The sequence below is a fragment of the Anolis carolinensis genome, chromosome 1 (assembly GCF_035594765.1).
Source record: "Anolis carolinensis isolate JA03-04 chromosome 1, rAnoCar3.1.pri, whole genome shotgun sequence".
Lineage (NCBI taxonomy): Eukaryota > Metazoa > Chordata > Lepidosauria > Squamata > Dactyloidae > Anolis > Anolis carolinensis.
In genome coordinates, this window is record NC_085841.1 from 236,669,453 (window position 1) to 236,688,647 (window position 19,195).

At 40.4% G+C, this 19,195-nt stretch overlaps 1 protein-coding gene across 5 annotated transcripts in view; it reads left to right on the forward strand.

Annotated features, from left to right (window-relative positions):
- Positions 1-11,349, forward strand: part of tnks1bp1 (tankyrase 1 binding protein 1) — a 35,110-nt gene extending 23,761 nt beyond the window's left edge. For all 5 annotated transcript variants that reach the window (XM_062967174.1, XM_062967175.1, XM_008111177.3 and 2 more), the window contains exons 7-12: positions 5,724-6,114; positions 6,853-6,994; positions 7,620-7,753; positions 8,034-8,185; positions 9,359-9,433; positions 10,878-11,349. In XM_062967174.1, coding sequence (XP_062823244.1) covers positions 5,724-6,114; positions 6,853-6,994; positions 7,620-7,753; positions 8,034-8,185; positions 9,359-9,416 — 877 coding nt within the window. In that variant the 3' untranslated portion in view covers positions 9,417-9,433; positions 10,878-11,349. The remainder of the gene's footprint in view (positions 1-5,723; positions 6,115-6,852; positions 6,995-7,619; positions 7,754-8,033; positions 8,186-9,358; positions 9,434-10,877) is intronic.
- The last annotated feature ends 7,846 nt before the right edge of the window (positions 11,350-19,195 follow it).

Below are 19,195 nucleotides of genomic sequence, written 5' to 3' on the forward strand. Positions count from 1 at the left end.
GCCTCCTGTCATGCTCTTGTCCCTTTTTTGTGATGAATGCAGGATGAATGGTACTATCTCTCATTTCTTTATTATGTTATGTAGGGTTTTCTTCATCAATTCTATTTCCCAAACACTTTATTCTATTGAATTTATTTTGGTGCTCATGTTTTAATCTTTGTTTTGCTGGCTGACATTGCTTTTTAGCCTGTTTGGTTCTTTACATTTGAGATTCAAAATTCAAGATCTGGGGAAACTGAAAAGAGGCCAGCAAATGACTGTTATTGATTTATTTCCCATTTCCCTCTTTATTTTGCCAGCAATTATCTAAAGCCTTCCCCAGCATTTATGATGGCAATTGGAATAAATTGGTAGCCAATTAAGCTTTATGTTAGGGATGGAAAATGACTAAGGACTGTATGACTTCCATGATTTCACTGCCCCAGTTGTTTTCACCTTGACTCCACCTAACTTCTCATGGGGACATTTACATCTAATCACTTCCCCCAACACACATACTCTTGAGCCACATTTTCAGACATTTGTGGCTTCCCTTGCATTTTTTAGGGCTATAGTATGGTCAAACCAGGAAATGATCAGATTACTTGTTTTGAAGAAAGGCCTGTACAAACAGAAGGAAAACCTCTACAAGGTTAAAAAAGATGTGTATATGGAGTGAATGGAGGAATGCCACCAAACAATAAAATGGCTAGAAGTGCTTGGAGAATGCTAACTAGCCAATTTCAGTATAGGATGCCAATACCAGCTTTGTTTCACTCATACATTTATTGACTTCTCCCCACCTCTCCTCCAGTAGCTTGAACCTCTCCCCTCATTCTGCTTTTAGCGAGGAACATAAAGTAGCCCGCACAAAGTAAGGCAGGACATTTGTTGGGACATGACTAATGCAATTTAACATTATCTTTAATCTACTTTCTCTGTGGATCTCCTGAACATTGTGGCTTATGCATGGACATACTTGGGACTCTGTGGTTGGAGAATGGATCCTTTGCCATAATGTTTTGCAGCAGGCTCCTCTGAGAGTGTTCTTCATCTCTTTAGGGCAGTGGTTTGCAGCCTTTAGTCATCTAGATGATTTGGACTTCAACTCCCAGAAATCCCAGCCATTTTACTAGCTGTTAGGAATTGTGGGAGCTGAAGTCCAAAACACTTGTAGGACCAAAGGTTGGGAACTGCTTTAGTGGCATTGCATTATCCAAATTCCCACCTTCTATTTAAGTGCTTGTAAGATGAGCAAGGCAGGTGGGCTAAAAGCTGTGCTGATGTGGAAGAAGCACTGTCTTACAGAGAGGTGGGACATGAAGAATTTGATAGGCCCTGCTGGCTTTTTGTCTCACGCAGAAGCTCTAGGACCCATAACAAGAGCGCACTGATATCTAGAAGTGTTGCCATTATAGAGTGGAGAGCATGGTGGAATGTGGGATGTAATTTAGATATATTGCGGCTTAGCACAATTATACGTTATGGACATGCGGTCGTTGCTGCCCCCCAAATACCAGTATGTATAACCACAGAAATTGGTTTTGCTGCTCTGGAAGGAAGGCAAGGTAGGCAGTAGATATGATCTATCTGAGGCTCAAGCTTTCTCTATGCACTGGGCACTGAGTCGATGAGGTGTCTCTGGAAAGCTTTGAGGGCAAAAAAGGCAGCTCTTCTTCGGAACTCTACCATTATAGCAAGTAATAGGATGCACACTGCAGTGCATACTTTGGTGTCATTCTGTGTTATGCTTGGAACAGCCTTGCAAGGTTGTGTAGGTAAAAAAATATGCCATCTAGTACAGGATCATCTAATGAGAACAATACTTTGAATACTTTGAACATTTAGAATATTCTGGGAATATAGAGTTTCTGTTCCACTGGTCTCACTGTTGATATATCAAGTGCCTATGAACCTGTCTAACCATCTTGAGGTCTAACTACATGCTATAGACCCCACAGACCATAATCTCAAAAAGCAACCTTAGGGAGGATAACAAGGAGAAGAGAGGCAATTGACTTTTTCAGCCAGTGTACCTAAAACATTTTTCTCCAGCATACAAATGATATCATTGCCATTGAAGATGGGAATCTGCATTTTTGTTGGCAATAGTACCCCCCTCCAGTGATAGTTGAGATCTTTTTGTTTAAAGGTATTTTATTCCACTTGGCATGCAGATACATGCTAATCTAGGTCAATGGTTCTCAAACAAATGACCAAAACACTGGTAGTCTTAGTGGGATGTAAGTGCATTACTCATAGCAATAAAAATATTCTCATAAATACTACTGCAATTTGTATTATTTGTATTTTACAGCTATCATAATACTAAATATTAACATACTAAATATCTGCAGTATAATTTAAATCATAAATTGCATTAAAGCTTTCTACAACTAATGAAATTGCAGTGTTTACTTGTGTTTTCTTCCAAAATACTATTGTAATTGCCTTTAAATTTTACTTTAATTGATAAATATAATGGCAGAATATTTATGAACCTATATATTTCCCTTTACAAAAGTGAGGCTTTCTCCCCTATCATTCAGGTTCTTTGACAGGGAGAAGATATAAAAGGCAAAGAATCACTGCATTAGGGTTCTTAAGTTCTTTGTATAAGGAGGAAAGTTGACATTTGTTTATAGATCTCTGAGTTACCTCAGGGCTACATCAAATACTATACAAAAGAAAGGCTGGGTGTGTTCAGTTGTTGTACAGATATATACATATACATGTGTGTGTGTGTGTGTGTGTGTGTGTGTGTATTCCTTCTGTATATTAGAGTTGAAGCAACATATGGATGAAAAATGGAAACTTGTGTATAAAGTATGGAGTACCCTTGATTTCTTTGGATTTAAAGCAATCCATCAGACCTACAATCAGAAATATCAATTTATTTACTGTGTCTTATCCACACTGCAAGAACTCTCTAATTATTCAGTTTGCCTTACTGCCATGTAAATAATGTCTCAGTTTGCATAATTGCCAATAGAAAGTAATAGGATGGTGTCATTCTGTGTTATGCTCGTAACCGCCTTGCGAGGTTGTGTAGGTAAAAATATGCCATCTGGTACAGGATCATCTAGTTAGCTGTAGCTAAGTAAGAGTTTGAAGCGGTAATTTCCCAGGTTCTATTGTGGAATTCTGACCATTTGGTTGTCATTGACGTCATGTTTGAGATCTTGTCTACATTTCTTGGTTCTGTGTAACAGGCTACTTCTGAGCAAGAAATGGCTTACATAAGAATAATACTGAACAAATGTACCTTATTAGACAAATGATACGGTTCATCTCTACTGATCCCTGGGTATCCAAATGAGAAACTGGGAACTATTGAAAGCAGCACAACTGACACAGTCACAAAGATTGTCCATTGCCTGAAATTCCCATACTCAATTGATGTCTCTTTCCTCTGGTAGTTTTATTTTGGATAATAATAATAACAACAACAACAACAACAACAACTTTATTCTTATATCCCGCCCCATCTCCCCAAAGGGACTTGGGGCAGCTCATATGGGGACCAAGACCATCAATACACAGTAAAATACAATAACATAAATACATTTAAAACATATAACATAAAATCATAAAACATATAATACATTAAAACATACTCATTAAAACATATTTAAGACTTTTCTGTCATAGGGGAGACTTTGGAGCATGTAGAAATATGACAGAGCTTTCCAGTAGATGAGCAAAGTACATCATTCAGCATAGATCCTTTCCTATCCTCCCAGTCCTTGCCTTTTTACCACACCTTTTTTAACCCTCAGTATTTGTGCCCCCTTACCCTTGGTTGTTCCATCTGTTATACAAGAACATAAACATAAAAACAAAAAGTTACTGTTCCATTATCCAGGCAGACTCCAAAAGGGGACCTAGACAGAGAAGGATACTCTATTTTATGGGGGCGGGGGCATTGAAGGAAGGAAACGATTTTCGCTGGTTACTCCCCCCCTTCTCATATCATAAACGAGGGTTGTTTCGATGATGGCTGCATGGGTGGGGGAAAATACAGTAGATTCTCACTTATCCAAGCTAAACGGGCTGGCAGAACCTTGGATAAGCGAATATCTTGGATAATAAGGAGGGATTAAGGAAAAGTCTATTACACATCAAATTAGGTTAGGATTTTACAAATTAAGCACCAAAACATCATGTTATACAACAAATTTGACAGAAAAAGAAGTTCAATATGCAGTAATGTTATGTTGTAATTACTATATTTACGTATTTAGCACCAAAATATCATGATATATTGAAAACATTGACTACAAAAGTGCCTTGGATAATCCAGAACCTTGGATAAGCAAGTCTTGGATAAGTGAGACTCTACTGTAGCAGGAAAACAGGGAGATGGTTTAACTCCTTCAACCCCCTTCCCCCCTGCAAAATTGACTATCCTTCTGTGTTTAGCAGTGCCTTGTGGTCTCCACCCAGATAATGGAACAGTATCAACAAAAACTTGGCAATGACATATTCAGTCAAAATTAAGTGAGGGGTAAATCTCAAGTACAGACTTCATTCCCATTACAGAATCAAGATTTACTAATGTCTGCCCTTGGTTCAATGCACCATTCTAGAATCTCTGACCATTGTTCCCATCCTTTTGTCTTCTCTCCATCAAGAATGTGTCTGAGCTTAGCTTCATAATCACGATCTAGGCTGGGTCTGTGTATCTTGTAAACCACAGAAATGGATACAGTGGTTTTGCAGCCCAATCCTTAAGGTTATGCAAGGTTGTTTAAGGCGATGAATTGTTAAAAGGAGGAGTCACATTGAGCAGAGTGGGGATTTCCTTCTCAGTAAACACGCCTAGGATCATACTCCTCGTTTTGTGCACTACTGGGAGTAAAAAAAAAAAAAAAAAAAAAAAAGGGGGGGGGGGAGGTTGTCAAGCCATTGCCTTGCAGGCTGGTGAGTCACAAGATGTACAAACCTTCCATAGAGGCAGTTATAACAATTACAGCTGCATACAACATTGTTCAGTATCATCTTCCAGCTCTTTGAGAACATCATATAGCTTTACTCATATTTCTCTTGCTGCTGAGAATATTTCTTCCTTTTTTCTGTTCTGATGCAATTAGTTGCTGTAGCTGTTAATAATCTTTTGTATCTTAACACTCATCAGTTACTCTACAAAAGAACAGAAACCTTTTTTTCTAAACAGAAATATAATCATATATAGTCATTCTGTTACTGTACTTATCAATTACAGTAGTATTTAAAGATATAAAATTGCATTATTATTTTATAAGCAAATGCAAGCAAACATCATAATGCTGCACTGTATCCTATGTTAGTCCAGTGCTACTGAATGCTATACCATGTGATTCTTACATCTCATGGCTTGTATGATGAGTCCAGCTGGAAGGCATTTTTCCTGCTTGCATAATAATATAAGGTTGCATCCTGATATCTAGCGTTGTGGATTTCCTATTTGCTTTTCATTGTGTTTAGAAGGCATTACTTTTCCCTCTGATAGCTCACTTGATTTCACACTCTTTCATTATTCTTAGCAACTGAGAAAAATGTTTTGGAAGAAGAATCGCTGATGTGGGAAAACACTGATAAAAAGAATTGTTAAATAAGATGCTAGATATATCTGGGGAGGAAATGAATAGATATGGGGGAATCATGCAGGGAAAGGAATTGTAGCAAGATGGTGAGAACCCCTTTGAGGAGAAAGGGTTTCAGGAAGCAGTCACATTAATATTCTTTATCTCAAATTTGAGCAGAAGATGTCATACTCAACGACTGTCCAGTCCTAGCTGCCTGCTGGAAGAGATGATTTCCAACAAAGAGGTAGCTCAGCAGAAGAGACCCATATCTTTCCCTAGCTGCCATTCAGAAGAAGGAATGAAACTGAGCAATTTGCCTGATGAAAAGGTGCCTGTAACTGAAGAAATCAGGTTGAAAGTACCTCCTCTTCCAGCAGTGGATGATGAAAACATTTTATCCATCGTGGATGGTGGGGACAGCAAATTTCAGAGTGGGGATGAGAATCTTCCACATCTGGAATCAAAGTCACAAAGTCACTCAGAGCAAAATGAAAGCCAGGCAGTGGAACCTGTGTCCCGGGAAGATCAGGCTATAGCAGTGGCGAGAGAAGACTTCATCTTCTTGGAGGTAAATACTATGCTGGATATTTCTCTTGACTCTTGTGGTACTTCTGCTTCTTTCTCCCAGGCATGGTCACAGAACTTGAAAAAGTTTGTACTCCAACTCTGAGACCCTTACAACCAGCTTGGCCTCTGACTAAGCTCTGGCTGTGCCCTAACCCCTGTACAGCCAAGTTGAAATTGGAAAGATTTCTGCTACAGTAGAGTCTCACTTATCCAACACTCGCTTATCCAACGTTCTGGATTATCCAACGCATTTTTGTAGTCAATGTTTTCAATACATCGTGATATTTTGGTGCTAAATTCGTAAATACGGTAATTACTACAGAGCATTACTGCGTATTGAACTACTTTTTCTGTCAAATTTGTTGTATAACATGATGTTTTGATGCTTAATTTGTAAAATCATAACCTAATTTGATGTTTAATAGACTTTTCCTTAATCTCTCCTTGTTATCCAACATATTTGCTTATCCAACGTTTATGTTGGATAAGTGAGACTCTACTGTACTTTTAAACCTTTTTCTGTCTCTTTTGAGATAAAGAGTTGTAATGCAGATTTGTTCGACATCCCTTTTCCATGTACAGAGATGCCTTTGCCTTGCTTATTTGTCCTGGAGTGCTAGGTTTTGGCCACTGATTGCAGGAGGACCACTAGGGGCATTAGAGGTGTTGGAGGTGTGTGGCATTGCTCATCCCTGACAGGGAAAATATATCGCTCTGATTTCTTCCTTCCCCTCTTCAGGATACAGAGGTTCTTGACAGCACTGCCTACCGTGACCGTGCTAATTTGGGCCGTAAGAGGGGTCATCGGGCACCGGCCACCCGATCTGGCAGTGCTCTTTCAGAGAGTGACAGAAACAGCTGGATGTTCAAAGATTCCACAGGTATGATGGACTGTTGAAAGCTAGGCCTGGCCATAATTTGCATGTGAACTTTTTGGTATATTACTGACATCTCTTGTATTGTGTGGAGTTGTTTTTTTTTCTATATGTGCTACTAGGTTATATCTGTTGTATGTGGCATGTTCCTGTGAACCTTATGAGTTAAGCTTATTAGTTATTCTCAGCCAGCCAGCTCGAGTAATATGTACTTTAATGATGTAGTATTTTTATTTCTGCTGTGCTACCTATGTGTATTGTGTTTTACAGAGTAAAACAAAACAGATCCCTGTCCGAACAAGCTTATAGTTTGAAACTGGATTGTGAGTGAAAACAGAGGAAGGGGATAGGAAACGGTGTCTGGAGTAAAAGAGAGATGCAGTTTATTTCAGTTCATGTGTTTAGGCTTAGCTCCAAGCTTCAGCAGATGGGCCAGATACATAGTCTGTGGCAGACTATGATGAAGATAGCTGGCAGGATTTTCCCAAGTTTGTCTTTACTGTGTTCTAGGCATTATGCTTTAGACTGTGGTTTTGTTTTTGTCTCTCAAATGTAGCATGGACTGGAATTAGTCACATAGTGTTGGCATATCTTCTCTTGAGTTGTTGACACCATCACCCTCTCCTTTTAGAGCCTCAAACAGCTTCTGCAGCTTCAGATGAAGAAGTCCATGAGGAGCCAAGGATCAGGAAGTCACGTAATTCCCCATTGACCAAGGGGGTAAAAGTGCCCCTCTTCCCAGGCCTCAGCCCTTCAGCATTGAAGGTAGAATCTTGTATGGGATGTAAAGAAATATTGTGTGGGATGAGAAGCAATATTAGAGTGGGTGTCAAGACTAGCTATTGGAAAGAGAATATTCAAGGTGATACTTCCAGGCTGAAATCATAGTAGTGATTGGGGAAAGGACAGTTTTGGAAGGGTGAGGATTAGGGTCTTATTCTTTTGAAGTCAAAAAAATCAAATCACGTTTTATTGATTAGCCCATCGGCCGTATTGAAGTATTTTGCTAGGAGACTGCTTCAGATAATGTCATGTTTGACCCTAGGCCAAGTTGCGGGGGCGAAATCGATCTGCGGAGGAAGTTGATCCGCAAATTGAGTCCAAGGAGGCCCCTGTGCAGCGCTCTAAATCATGCAAGATTGCCAATGTCAGTGGGAAGCCTCTGGTGTTGCCACCCAAGCCAGAGAAATCCTCAGGGTAGGTGTGTGGTGATAGTGATGGAGAGGAGATTGTAAAACTATTTGTGGTGTTACATTTGTATTTGCCAGAATTGATACAGAAAAGGAGTGTGATGTAGCAACTGTAGCAAGAAAAAGAGATGATCCAACACTAATAGATAAATGAGATAAAAATCATTTATACTTATAGTGATCGCTATTCTCTTGGTGTCATTGCTACTGTAATAGCCAGTATAGATCACCTATTTACAAGAGAAAATTATTATATTTCTGAGGAACACACACACACACAAGGTTATGGTAGAAACCTTCAGGTGGATATCTCTCAGAAAGCCTGAGGGTCAACAGACCATTAAAAAAAGAGACCCCCCCAATTTCTTGCATTAAAAGATCAAATGGTTTTCACTAGTGTTAGTAATGAACCAACCAGCTGCTCTGTTGTGGTGCCCAGATTATGGGAGAGCCAGCCTGGGGAATGGGGGTGCCCTCGGCTTCCTCACCTGGCTGTTTTTGGTGTATGATGAAGACTGCTTTTAATCTGGAAAGCATTCACTTAAACCAGCCTTTCACAATATTTTTTGGTTTCACCTGTTATATTACTGGGATTATATTTGTGACTTGTAGTTTATAACTGTAGCTGTGGTTTTGCTGAGAACCATCTTAATATGTTTAGGTGAGCAAAGGAGGGGTAGTATTAACTGAAACAAATAAAATAATAGTAACAAATACAGTGTTTGCTACTCATGCGTGATGACCTGTAGGTTACCCACAGGCTACTGAACTGGGTTGTTTCCCAGCCTGCCATCTAGGAGAACCACCAGACTTAGAAAGTGGTGTTAGCAATATGGCACTCTAAGATCTTGTTTCTTGTGCATTGTCTTTTTGCCTCTCTGGCAAAAAATGGAAGAAGAGGTTGGAAGAGGGTGTGATACGTAAATATGATTAGCATATAAACTATTTCTGTTAGAATCACTTCTTGTCCGCCTGGGTCAATATTTGAAAAAGCCCTTCTTTCTGAAGGAAATTCAAAGCTTATGGCCACGCGTACATGTGCACATACACATTCACATGCATGTATATTGGACAAGGGATATTACTATAATCACGTACTTGGTTCTGGATTCATATTGGCCCGTGGAAAATGGGTGATTCTCTTTTCTTACTACTTTTTAACCATTTCCTGACTCCTTAGGTCAGAAACATCCTCACCCAATTGGCTGCAAGTCCTGAAGCTGAAAAAGAAGAAATAATAAATACAAACATTCAGGCAAGTGACTCCTCTGTGAGGCTTGAGGCTAGCTTTCCCAACAGGTCTCTGGTTACGATAGTTACAAATTTGAAATCACTATTATTTGCTAAGTACACACTGCATACAGTAAACATGGCCTTTGATTCTTCGAGTACAGCAAACTGTGACCAGTATTCCTACAAGAAAAAAGCTTTCCTGTTAGGCAATAAGGCCTTTGTACAGTTGTGGAATCTATCCCCTCTGACCATTTGTCAATACTAATTGAAATGTGTACAGGGTTAGTTCCTGTGCTGTCACCGGTTCATCTGAGCTCTGTATGCAAAAAAGTGTGCTTCTAGTCCAACAGCTCAGTCACATCTTGTTAAATCTAGGCACTGGCTAAAATACAGCAGCTGGATGTAGGTTTGTGGAATCAACCTTTCCACCACCATCTCCAAGTAAGGATGCAGGTTTCTCAGTATCAACCTAGTTTAGCACAGGAGGATCTGATATCGTTTGAAGAATAGAATTGAGGCCTTGTGGCTCCCACTTTGCTGTTGGGCTTCAACTCCTATAACCCCTCATTAGAGACTTTAGGGAGATGCTTGGAGTCCCAACATTATGAGGGCTACAGGTTGCACCCCTGCTGTGGAAGGACGAACAGTGTACAGAGGTTACACTGGTAAATTCTTTTATATTCACATTGCAAAATCATGCACAAGTTGCGTGTCCTACCAAAGTGAAGTATCCTTCAGTTTCATGAGGAATGCTGTTGTCTGACAATTTTTAAATCTCCATAATAACACAATAAATGGGTTCTATGGCTTTTGCCAACAGCCAGAGGATAATTCAAATGACATATGATTACAGACACAAGGCCAAAAGGCAATTCCTGTATCTGGATTCTTTTGTGAATAGTTAGGCCAGGGAACTGTAATCTTATATGTGATATACAAGGCCAGAGAAGAATGCCCATTACAAAAAGCAGGAAGCAATTCACTTGTGGACTGGAAAAAACATGTGGAATGAAATGACCCCTCAGTCTCCTGTTGTTTGGTCTTTGCATTGTTTGCAATTTCTTTGAAAGAAGTGAATACATTTGGTTCACAGGTAGCTTCAATTTGATGCTAGTTTTGTAAAACATATAATTAAACTGTGAAGTAGGAGAAGGAGAGAGAGATTTTCTCTTTGGGCATCCTAATTAAAATGAAAATGGTGGCGGGGAGTTGTCATGATGCCCAGTTTTGCAGTTGAAAGAGTTACATCCATTTCATGCTTCTCCTTAAGGTATGCAGGTGGAATGAAATCCTAAAAGGTATGTGTGTGGAACTACATCCTTAAAATGTTGTGCCAAAATTGGACTATAATCCTCAAGTGTATAGGTAGAACTCCTGCCCCCTCCTTGACACTACAAAAAACAAACAAACAAAAACAAACAACCCTGCTGACCTTTGTAATTCCTGTCATATTCTTTTTGTTTCAGATATTGCTCTCCTGCTCCTGGGGCCTTGACAGCAGATGTTCCAGTGAGCTGTTCATGGGTGGGAGGCACCGTGGTGGGTTTGGAACCAGAATCCTCATCCAGCAACTTTGAGTGATGGTGCGGGGAGGGATTGGGAGGGGAGAGGGAGAATGAGGCACATTTATGCACTTTGTATCACATTCACTCACTCATGCATATGGCGGTCAGATTCTTTCTGCTGCTATCTTGGCTGTTTCCTTCTCCTTTGTTTTTCCTTCTTATACCACATACAATTTTATAAAGTCTCTATTTTTTGTAATCAGTCAAGGAGCTTTATGCTGGCCCTTTTTCTTTCACCCCAAGGTAGGGAGGGAAGACAAAGAGGTGAGGCTTCTGCTTCTCTCTGCTGCCATATAATGCATTTCAGACAAAAGAGGAGTGGATTTTCCCCCCTCAGTCACTTGAAACAAATAAAGGTTTTATGGTTATGGAAGCACTGTGGTTGTAGCATCCTTGTGTGTGATACTCTGATCTATATCCAGAGCCAGGCCTTGTTACTTGGCAACAGACTCCTGAGATGGGCAGACGGCAGTAGAGGTTATAATGAAATGCTGGTGAAAGAAGATCATGTTTTGCTTTTAAGTGGAAAAAGCAGCATTGTCTTTCATACAGATTTTCTGTTCTTTCCACTTTCTGGTTTTAGAATGAATGCAACTATTGGAATATTAGCTGCTCTCAAGAGTCAAGAGAGAAAATTTTGGGAGTGGGAAAACTATGCCCCTTGGTAAATATGTTAAAGTGGATGTGTAGCTGTTGTGCTGTGCACATTATCATCATTATCATCATTTTCACTTGTACTAATCTCTTCCCACGACTTGAAGTGAGGGTCAACATAGTTAAAATATATAGATAAAGCAAAGGACAATGAAATACATATATCAAGAATGGAACAAACATTAAAGCACCAATACTAACAAAATGTAAATTTAAAACTCATTGTTTAAAGTTGACCGGGTAGACCTACCAGAAAAGATAGTTTTTAATTGTGTCTTAAATTTGACAGCTCATTTAGCTGTCAAATCTCTTCCAGCAGATCATTCCAGAGTCCTAGGGCAGCTGATGAGAAGATCCTCTGGGTGACAGTTGTCAGCTGGCTTCTGGCTGCTTGGGATAAGTGTCCCCAGAGGACTTAAGTGTCGGAGTAGATTGTACGGGAGAAGGCAAGCCTGTAGGTAAGCTGGACCCAAACTATGTAGGGCTCTAGAGTTCAAAACCAACACTCTGTACTTTGCCTAAAAACTGATTGGCAACCAGTGGAGTGACTTTAATATGGGTATAATTTGCTCACTCCTAGATGTTCCCATGACCAATCTGGCTGCCATGTTTTGAACTAATTGGAGTTTCCAAACTTGGTAAAAGGTAACTCAATGTACAGCACATTACAGAAATCCAACCTTTAAATTACCAGTGCATGTACCACCATCTTTAGGTCTTCTGATTCTAGGAAGGGGTGTATCTGGCATATCAGATAAGCTGGTAGTCACCAATCCTGATCATTGCATCTGCTTGGGCTAACTTTGGAAGAGATGGATCCAGGAGTACTCCCAAGCTGCAAACACAGTCTTTCAGGGGGAGTGTAACCTTATCCAGAATTGGTTGACACATCTCCACCCTCAGGTGGAGGACCCCAAATAGTAATCATTTCTGTCTTATCTGGATTCAGTTTCAATTGGTTTTTCTTCTCATCTATTCAATATCATGTTAACGAAGGCATTCTCGGGAAATGGGTCTTGATGCAGTCAAAACTGCATCCTGTACATGCAAAGCTGAGGTGCCAGTAGACTTTGGGGGAGGTTTGCAGAAGTTCAAAGATTTATCAAACAAAAATGGTTTAAAAAGGATAATGGAGGAATCTCAATGGGAGTTAATGATGGACTGCTGACTGAGTGTTCAGAACTGGAACAGAATTGACAGGGCACATGGCTGGCTGAAACCTTGAACTGAAAGACACAGCACTACAGCATTCTGGAGCACATCCTACCTGTACATATCTAATTCTCTCCAGGGCTGAAGGTGGAGAATATGGATTCTTAATTTGAAGCAGAAGCTGGCTGTACATGGTGTTGGCTAGTCCTAATTGCCTGCTACTTTATGGCACTCTATGGCCATAGGAATTCTGAAGGGTTTAAGGCAGAGATGGGCAATTCTTCCTGGCCCCAGGGCTATGTGCAATGCCAGGTGGGAGATCAGGGCTGCACATATGTGTGTACACCCCACCCCCATCTCCACTCCAGTATTCCACTCCATTTAAATAGGCCCTGTCTATTCAGATTAGTAAATTGAATTCCTAAGATGATGGCAAATTTGAAATTTCCCCCCAGGTAATCCACATCCAGACAGCTGTTTTTCCACTCCTGTTAGCCAGTGAGAAAGACTAATCATGGTTGAAGAGATTTCTAGGATGGCAGTGAGGTTAACTCCCTACTCCGATCCCAATTATGATCACTGACCTGTAGTATTTTCCCAACCCCACTGCTTGCTTATTGTACAGCTGGACGGTTAGGGAAAGTGAATGAAGTACACCAGGAAGCTGCAGGTTGGGTGACTGAGGGTTGACTCACTTTTTCTTTCAAAATGTATCTTTGCATAATCCTTCCTCCCCTATTTAACTAGCTTTCTCAAGCACCTTCTGAATCTGTATATTGCAAGTACAAGTCATCCCACAGTTGAAGATTTAATGCACCATAAGGAAATACATCCCTAGGGTGGAAATGCAGAGCAACTGACCTTCAAATGTAACTGCATGTCTCCAAACTCCTCCTATTCCCATATTACTGCCATGGCTGCATATAACTATGCTTGAGCTCTATATCAGCATTTCCTTCTCAAAGTTCCTGTGCTTCATGATGCCTTGGTTGGTTCTGGAAGGACTGAGATGAGAAGGATAGAACATTGTAGATGCAAGCAGTTTTCTGTGGCCACAAAGTCACTAGCTAGCACAGTGGTTCTCGACCTGTGGGTCCTCAGGTGTTTTGGCTGGCCTCTAACTCCCAGAAATCCGGCTTACCAGCTATTAGGATTTCTGGGAGTTGAAGGTCAAAACATCTGGGGACCCACAGGTTAAAAACCACTGGGCTAGCACCTTACATGAGTACTACTAGGCATAGGTAAAGGTTTTCCCCTGACGTTAAGTCCAGTCGTAACCGACTGGGGGTGGGTGCTCATCTCCATTTCTAAGCTGAAGAGCCAGCGTTGTCCATAGACACCTCCAAGGTCATGTGGCCGACATGACTGCATGGAGCGCCGTTACCTTCCCACCTATTGATCTACTCACATTTGCATGTTTTCGAACTACTAGTTTGGCAGGAGCTGGGGCTAACAGCGGGCGCTCATTCCGCTCCCGGGATTTGAACCTGGCACCTTTTGGTCCGCAAGTTCAGCAGCTCAGCGCTTTAACGCACTGTGCCATCAGGGGCCCCTACTACTAGGCATAGGATTTAGTCATTCCCCAATGCTGGGATGCAGAATTTTTTATGTATTCTTTCATTTAACGTGAATGTTCCTCACTTGATACTGTTTTCAAAGGCTGCCATTTGATTGAGGGCTTGCCCGAAGCATTGCCTTGCAGCCACCAGAGGCCACTGTGGCACTTGCTAAACAGCATCCCATAAATCTTGTTCTGCTGCATTTAGACTCTACAAAAAACAGGAAAAGCAAAATTAGCAGCAAGTGGAGAGAATAAAACATATGTACCATAGAAGGAGATGAAGAAGTACAAAGAAGAAGTACAAAGAAAGACTAATTCCATCACCCCAAGATTCTGGTCTTAAAATAAATTTTCACCAACCATGCTTTTTCTGGACATAAAGTTTAATGATCCTGTCATAGGATCCATAGACATTGCCTCATCCTAACTCTGCTTACTTATCCATCTAACCTAGTGTCATTGACAAGGACTGGCAGTGACTCTTCAGAAAGGAGTTTTTTCAGATAAGATCTTCTGCAGGCAAAGCAGGTGTTCTGCCATTGAGCAACTGTGTATCCATCTTCACAACTTCATGATGAAAAACAATTATTTCTAGTCCGAATTGTGGCAAGGACTTACCATGTAATGGTTGGGAAACTCGTAACCCTCCAGAGATTGATCGTCAACCTCAGCCAGCATGTCTACTGAGAATGACAGGAGTTATTATCCAGCCTGCAGAATAATACATTCCACACTGTGCTTTACCAAACGAGAGAGCTGGAGCAAATATAAGTAATTTCAGAATCAATATTTTAAATGGTTCAAAAAATATTTTGGAGAACACTTCAAATAGCTCTTTAATTTAAATTTAGCAAATGAAAGCATTAGTACTTTGGTTCGTCTGAAATCATTATAAATAAAATATTAGGAAAGAGCCCTCCTGTCCCCCTTTTACACACACACACACACACACACACACACACACACATGCGTGCACACACGCACACACATACTACTGCACACCAATTTAAATTAGGCACAGCTGTTTGAAATGTTCTCAAAATAATGTTTGGATCAGTCTAAAAGTGAAAACATTGGTTTTCAAAATCACCATGTACTGGGCTTTTACCCGTTATCTTTTCAACAAATAGGGAGTAAACCAAATAGAGCTGGCTTTTGCACATCACTTAAAAATCCAATTATAATTTTAGATCTGTTACAGGCAGATGTGTTTCTTGATATTTATAGCAGAATGTGATAGTTCATTTACTGAAATATTTGCATGATGCCACAAAAGAGTAGGGCTTTAAAAAGTTGGCTAAACATTTATGGAAAGATGTCTTTAACATATAGACTGTCATGTTCAGAGGAACTGTTGTGAGATGTATATAATTATATACAACACCAAGTCCTACCCTCTACTGTCAAGTGTGGCCGGTAAACTGGTAATTAGGTAAGATCCTTTTCTTATCTGATGCACCTCAATCATGTTGGCTTCCAGTCTTGTGCAGCTTAGTCATCATGTCAAATCATTTATGGTGGGAGTTGAGGTGTAACAGATTTGGAGGGGACCAGACTGGGGAAGGATTATCACAGTAGGAGTAAGCACGGCTGGTCTTATAACACCTTAAGTAATGTTTAACCTTTTGTATCTTGTAATTAAAATATGGGTTCTCACCTTTCAATAATAATAATAATAATAATAATAATAATAATAATAATAATAATAATAATAATAATAATAATAATAATAAATTTATTTATAGACCTCCCTATCTCCCTGAAGGGACTCAGGGCAGTTTCCAACATATATGGCAAACATTCAATGCAAAAACGCAGAAACATATAAACAAATTACATCATAGAATCAGAGTTGAAGAGACGTCATGGGCCATCCAGTCCAACCTCCTGCAGGAAGCAGGAAATCGCATTCAAAGCACCCCCGACAGATGGCCATCCAGCCTCTGCTTAAAAGGCTTCAGAGAAGACGCCTCCATCACATTCCATGGCAGAGAGTTCCACTTACTAAACTGGGCATGCTCATCTTAGTGCAGTGGTTCTCAACCTGGAGTTCCCAGGTGTTTTGGCCTACAACTCCCAGAAAACCCAGCCAGTTTACCAGCTGTTAGGATTTCTGGGAGTTGAAGGCCAAAAACATCTGGGGACCCCAGGTTGAGAACCACTGTCTTAGAGAGAAAACCTAGTGTTTAGGTGGAATTGTAATTTGAATCCATTGGTTTTTGTTCTAGTTTCTAGAACAAAAACCAATGGATTCAAATTACAATTCCACCTAAACACTGGGAAGATACTATACATGCTTTTCTACAGTGGAATAACTTGCCTCGGGGTTTTGGACTCCCCATCTTTGAAAGTCTTTAAACAGGTTGGATGACCATCTCTGGGAGTGCTTTAGTTGTTTAACCCTGGATGGCAGGAGGTTGGACTAGATGGCCCTTGCAGTACCCTCCAATCCTATGATTTTAAAACTTCCGCTGGACTATGCAGATCAATGGGATCAGGTAGATATGTCCAAAGTCAGGTCAGCAGCATGAAATAGGATGGCTCAAGTTAACTATGCTGTTAAGCAAGACAAAGCTGCATAGATCTGTAAAGGTAGAGAGAGCTGTGGGGACTACCTCTGCACCATAGTCAAACTTTTGAGACTTCCTATTGTTATTTGGGTTTGCTGTAAACTCACAATACTATAGATTGCACCAATCCTGTGAATGTGGCATACCTGAATGGATGCAAAAATCAACCTATCAAAGATGTGGAAGGAGGGAGAAGTATTTTTGAAGAGTTGCAGAAGCAATGGAGGTCCTGGTCTGTGGTTTAATTTCCAAGAGCTGATTAATTTTCTCTTGACTCCTAAAATAACACAAGGGATTCTGAGAAGCTCAAAGAAATGCACATATTATACGAGGGTTATCCAGAAAGTAGATTACGTTTTGGAATTAAAAATGAACAAAGTATAAGAGAAAACATTTACGATATGCAGTTGAAATCCACACCCAAATACCACTTCTCAACATAGTCGCCATTCAAATCTAGGCACTTATCATAGCGATGAATGAGCTTGGCAACTCCTTCCCCACAAAACTCTGCCGCTTGTGTCCTCAACCAGCTGGTCACCCCTTCCCACAGCTGTGCATCGTTGCCAAAATGCTGCGTTGAGGACGCAAGCGGCAGAATTTTGTGGGGAAGGAGTTGCCAAGCTCATTCATTGCTATGATAAGTGCCTAGATTTGAATGGCGACTATGTTGAGAAGTATTTGGGTGTGGCTTTCAACTGCATATGGTAAATGTTTTCTCCTATACTTTGTTCATTTTTAATTCCAAAATGTAATCTACTTTCTGGATAACCCTTGTATATGCTGGCAAAGGAATTTGACACTTCTACAAAGGATGTGGAATCATTTCAACTGAACCAAAGCCCTGTAGCTGCAAGCTCTCAAATCCATACAAGATTTTGCGCTGTACCAGTTTTTTTCCAGATGCCACCATCTGCTTTAAAAGATCTCCAGCTACTACTTCATACCCTCATGGGTTTAATATATGTATTCCATACTAAAGAATATACACCTATTTAAAGGTACCTTCTCTTTAATGGGCTGTCCAATTCCAATATGGCTTCCAGGTATAGAACTATTAGAAAGGAGAGCAGAGTTCTTGGAGTTACTCATAAGTAGTTAACACCTGAACAGCACAAAATTATCTGCTACTTGATGTGGTGGGACAGTGTGTCACAGTGTCACAGATTTATTTCACTCGGCTACATTTCACTCATGATTTCTGAGGGAGTACTGATTATATGCTGGGTTTTGGTAATCAAGACAACTTATGCCAAGGACATACATACTTGTTTGTATGAAACCATAATATACTATGGTCAGGGATGGGCAAAATATGCCACTAGAACAGTGGTTCTCAACCTGGGCCCCCCAGATGTTTTTGGCCTACAGCTCCCAGAAATCCCAGTCAGTTTACCAGGTGTTAGGATTTCTGGGAGTTGAAGGCCAAAAACATATGGGGACCCCAGGTTGAGAGCCACTGCACTAGAAGTTGGTGAACTACAACTCCCAGTTTTCTTCATCATTGGCAATAGCAGCTAGGGCTGATAGGAGTTGCAGTTGATCAACATCTGGAGAACTACTAGGCTTTGGTGTTATTTGCAATGCAAGTCTTATCACTGGAAAATATATATGAACTGTCAATTTTACTACAAAGATGGCCATAAATTCATTTTATATTTATATCCCATTCTTCTGCTCCCCATAGGACATGTATAGTTCCTTCAGAGCATAAGAAATACACATACACATATTTTACTTTTAAAATGTTACTGGGAATGAACTTAAAGCTACAGAAATTATATAACCATGGTTTGTCCCTGAACTTGCTGAACTTGCTGATCAAAAGATTGGAAGTTTGAATCCGGGGAGCGGAGTGAGCTCCCACCGTTAGCCCCAGCTTCTGCCAACCTAGCAGTTCGAAAACATGCAAATGTGAGTAAATCAAGAAATACCACTCTGGCGGGAGGTAACGGCACTCCATTTATTCATGCCGGCCACATGACCTTGGCTTAGAAATGGAGATGAGCACCAACTCTCAGAGTCAAACACAACTAGACTTAATGTCAAGGGAAAACCTTTACCTTTTTGTGAATGGCCAGCTATATTTTGTTTAAAGAAGCCATGCATTTCATCATATTGGCACTATGTATCAAAGAGCTAGTGTTATTTAGTGATCTGAGTATTAAACTAACATTCCAGGAGAACTGGGGATAAATCCATGCTGTGCCATGGGATCCCCTGGCTGATCTTGGACAAGCTTCATTTTCTCAGTCTCGAAGGAAGGCAATGATAAATCCTCT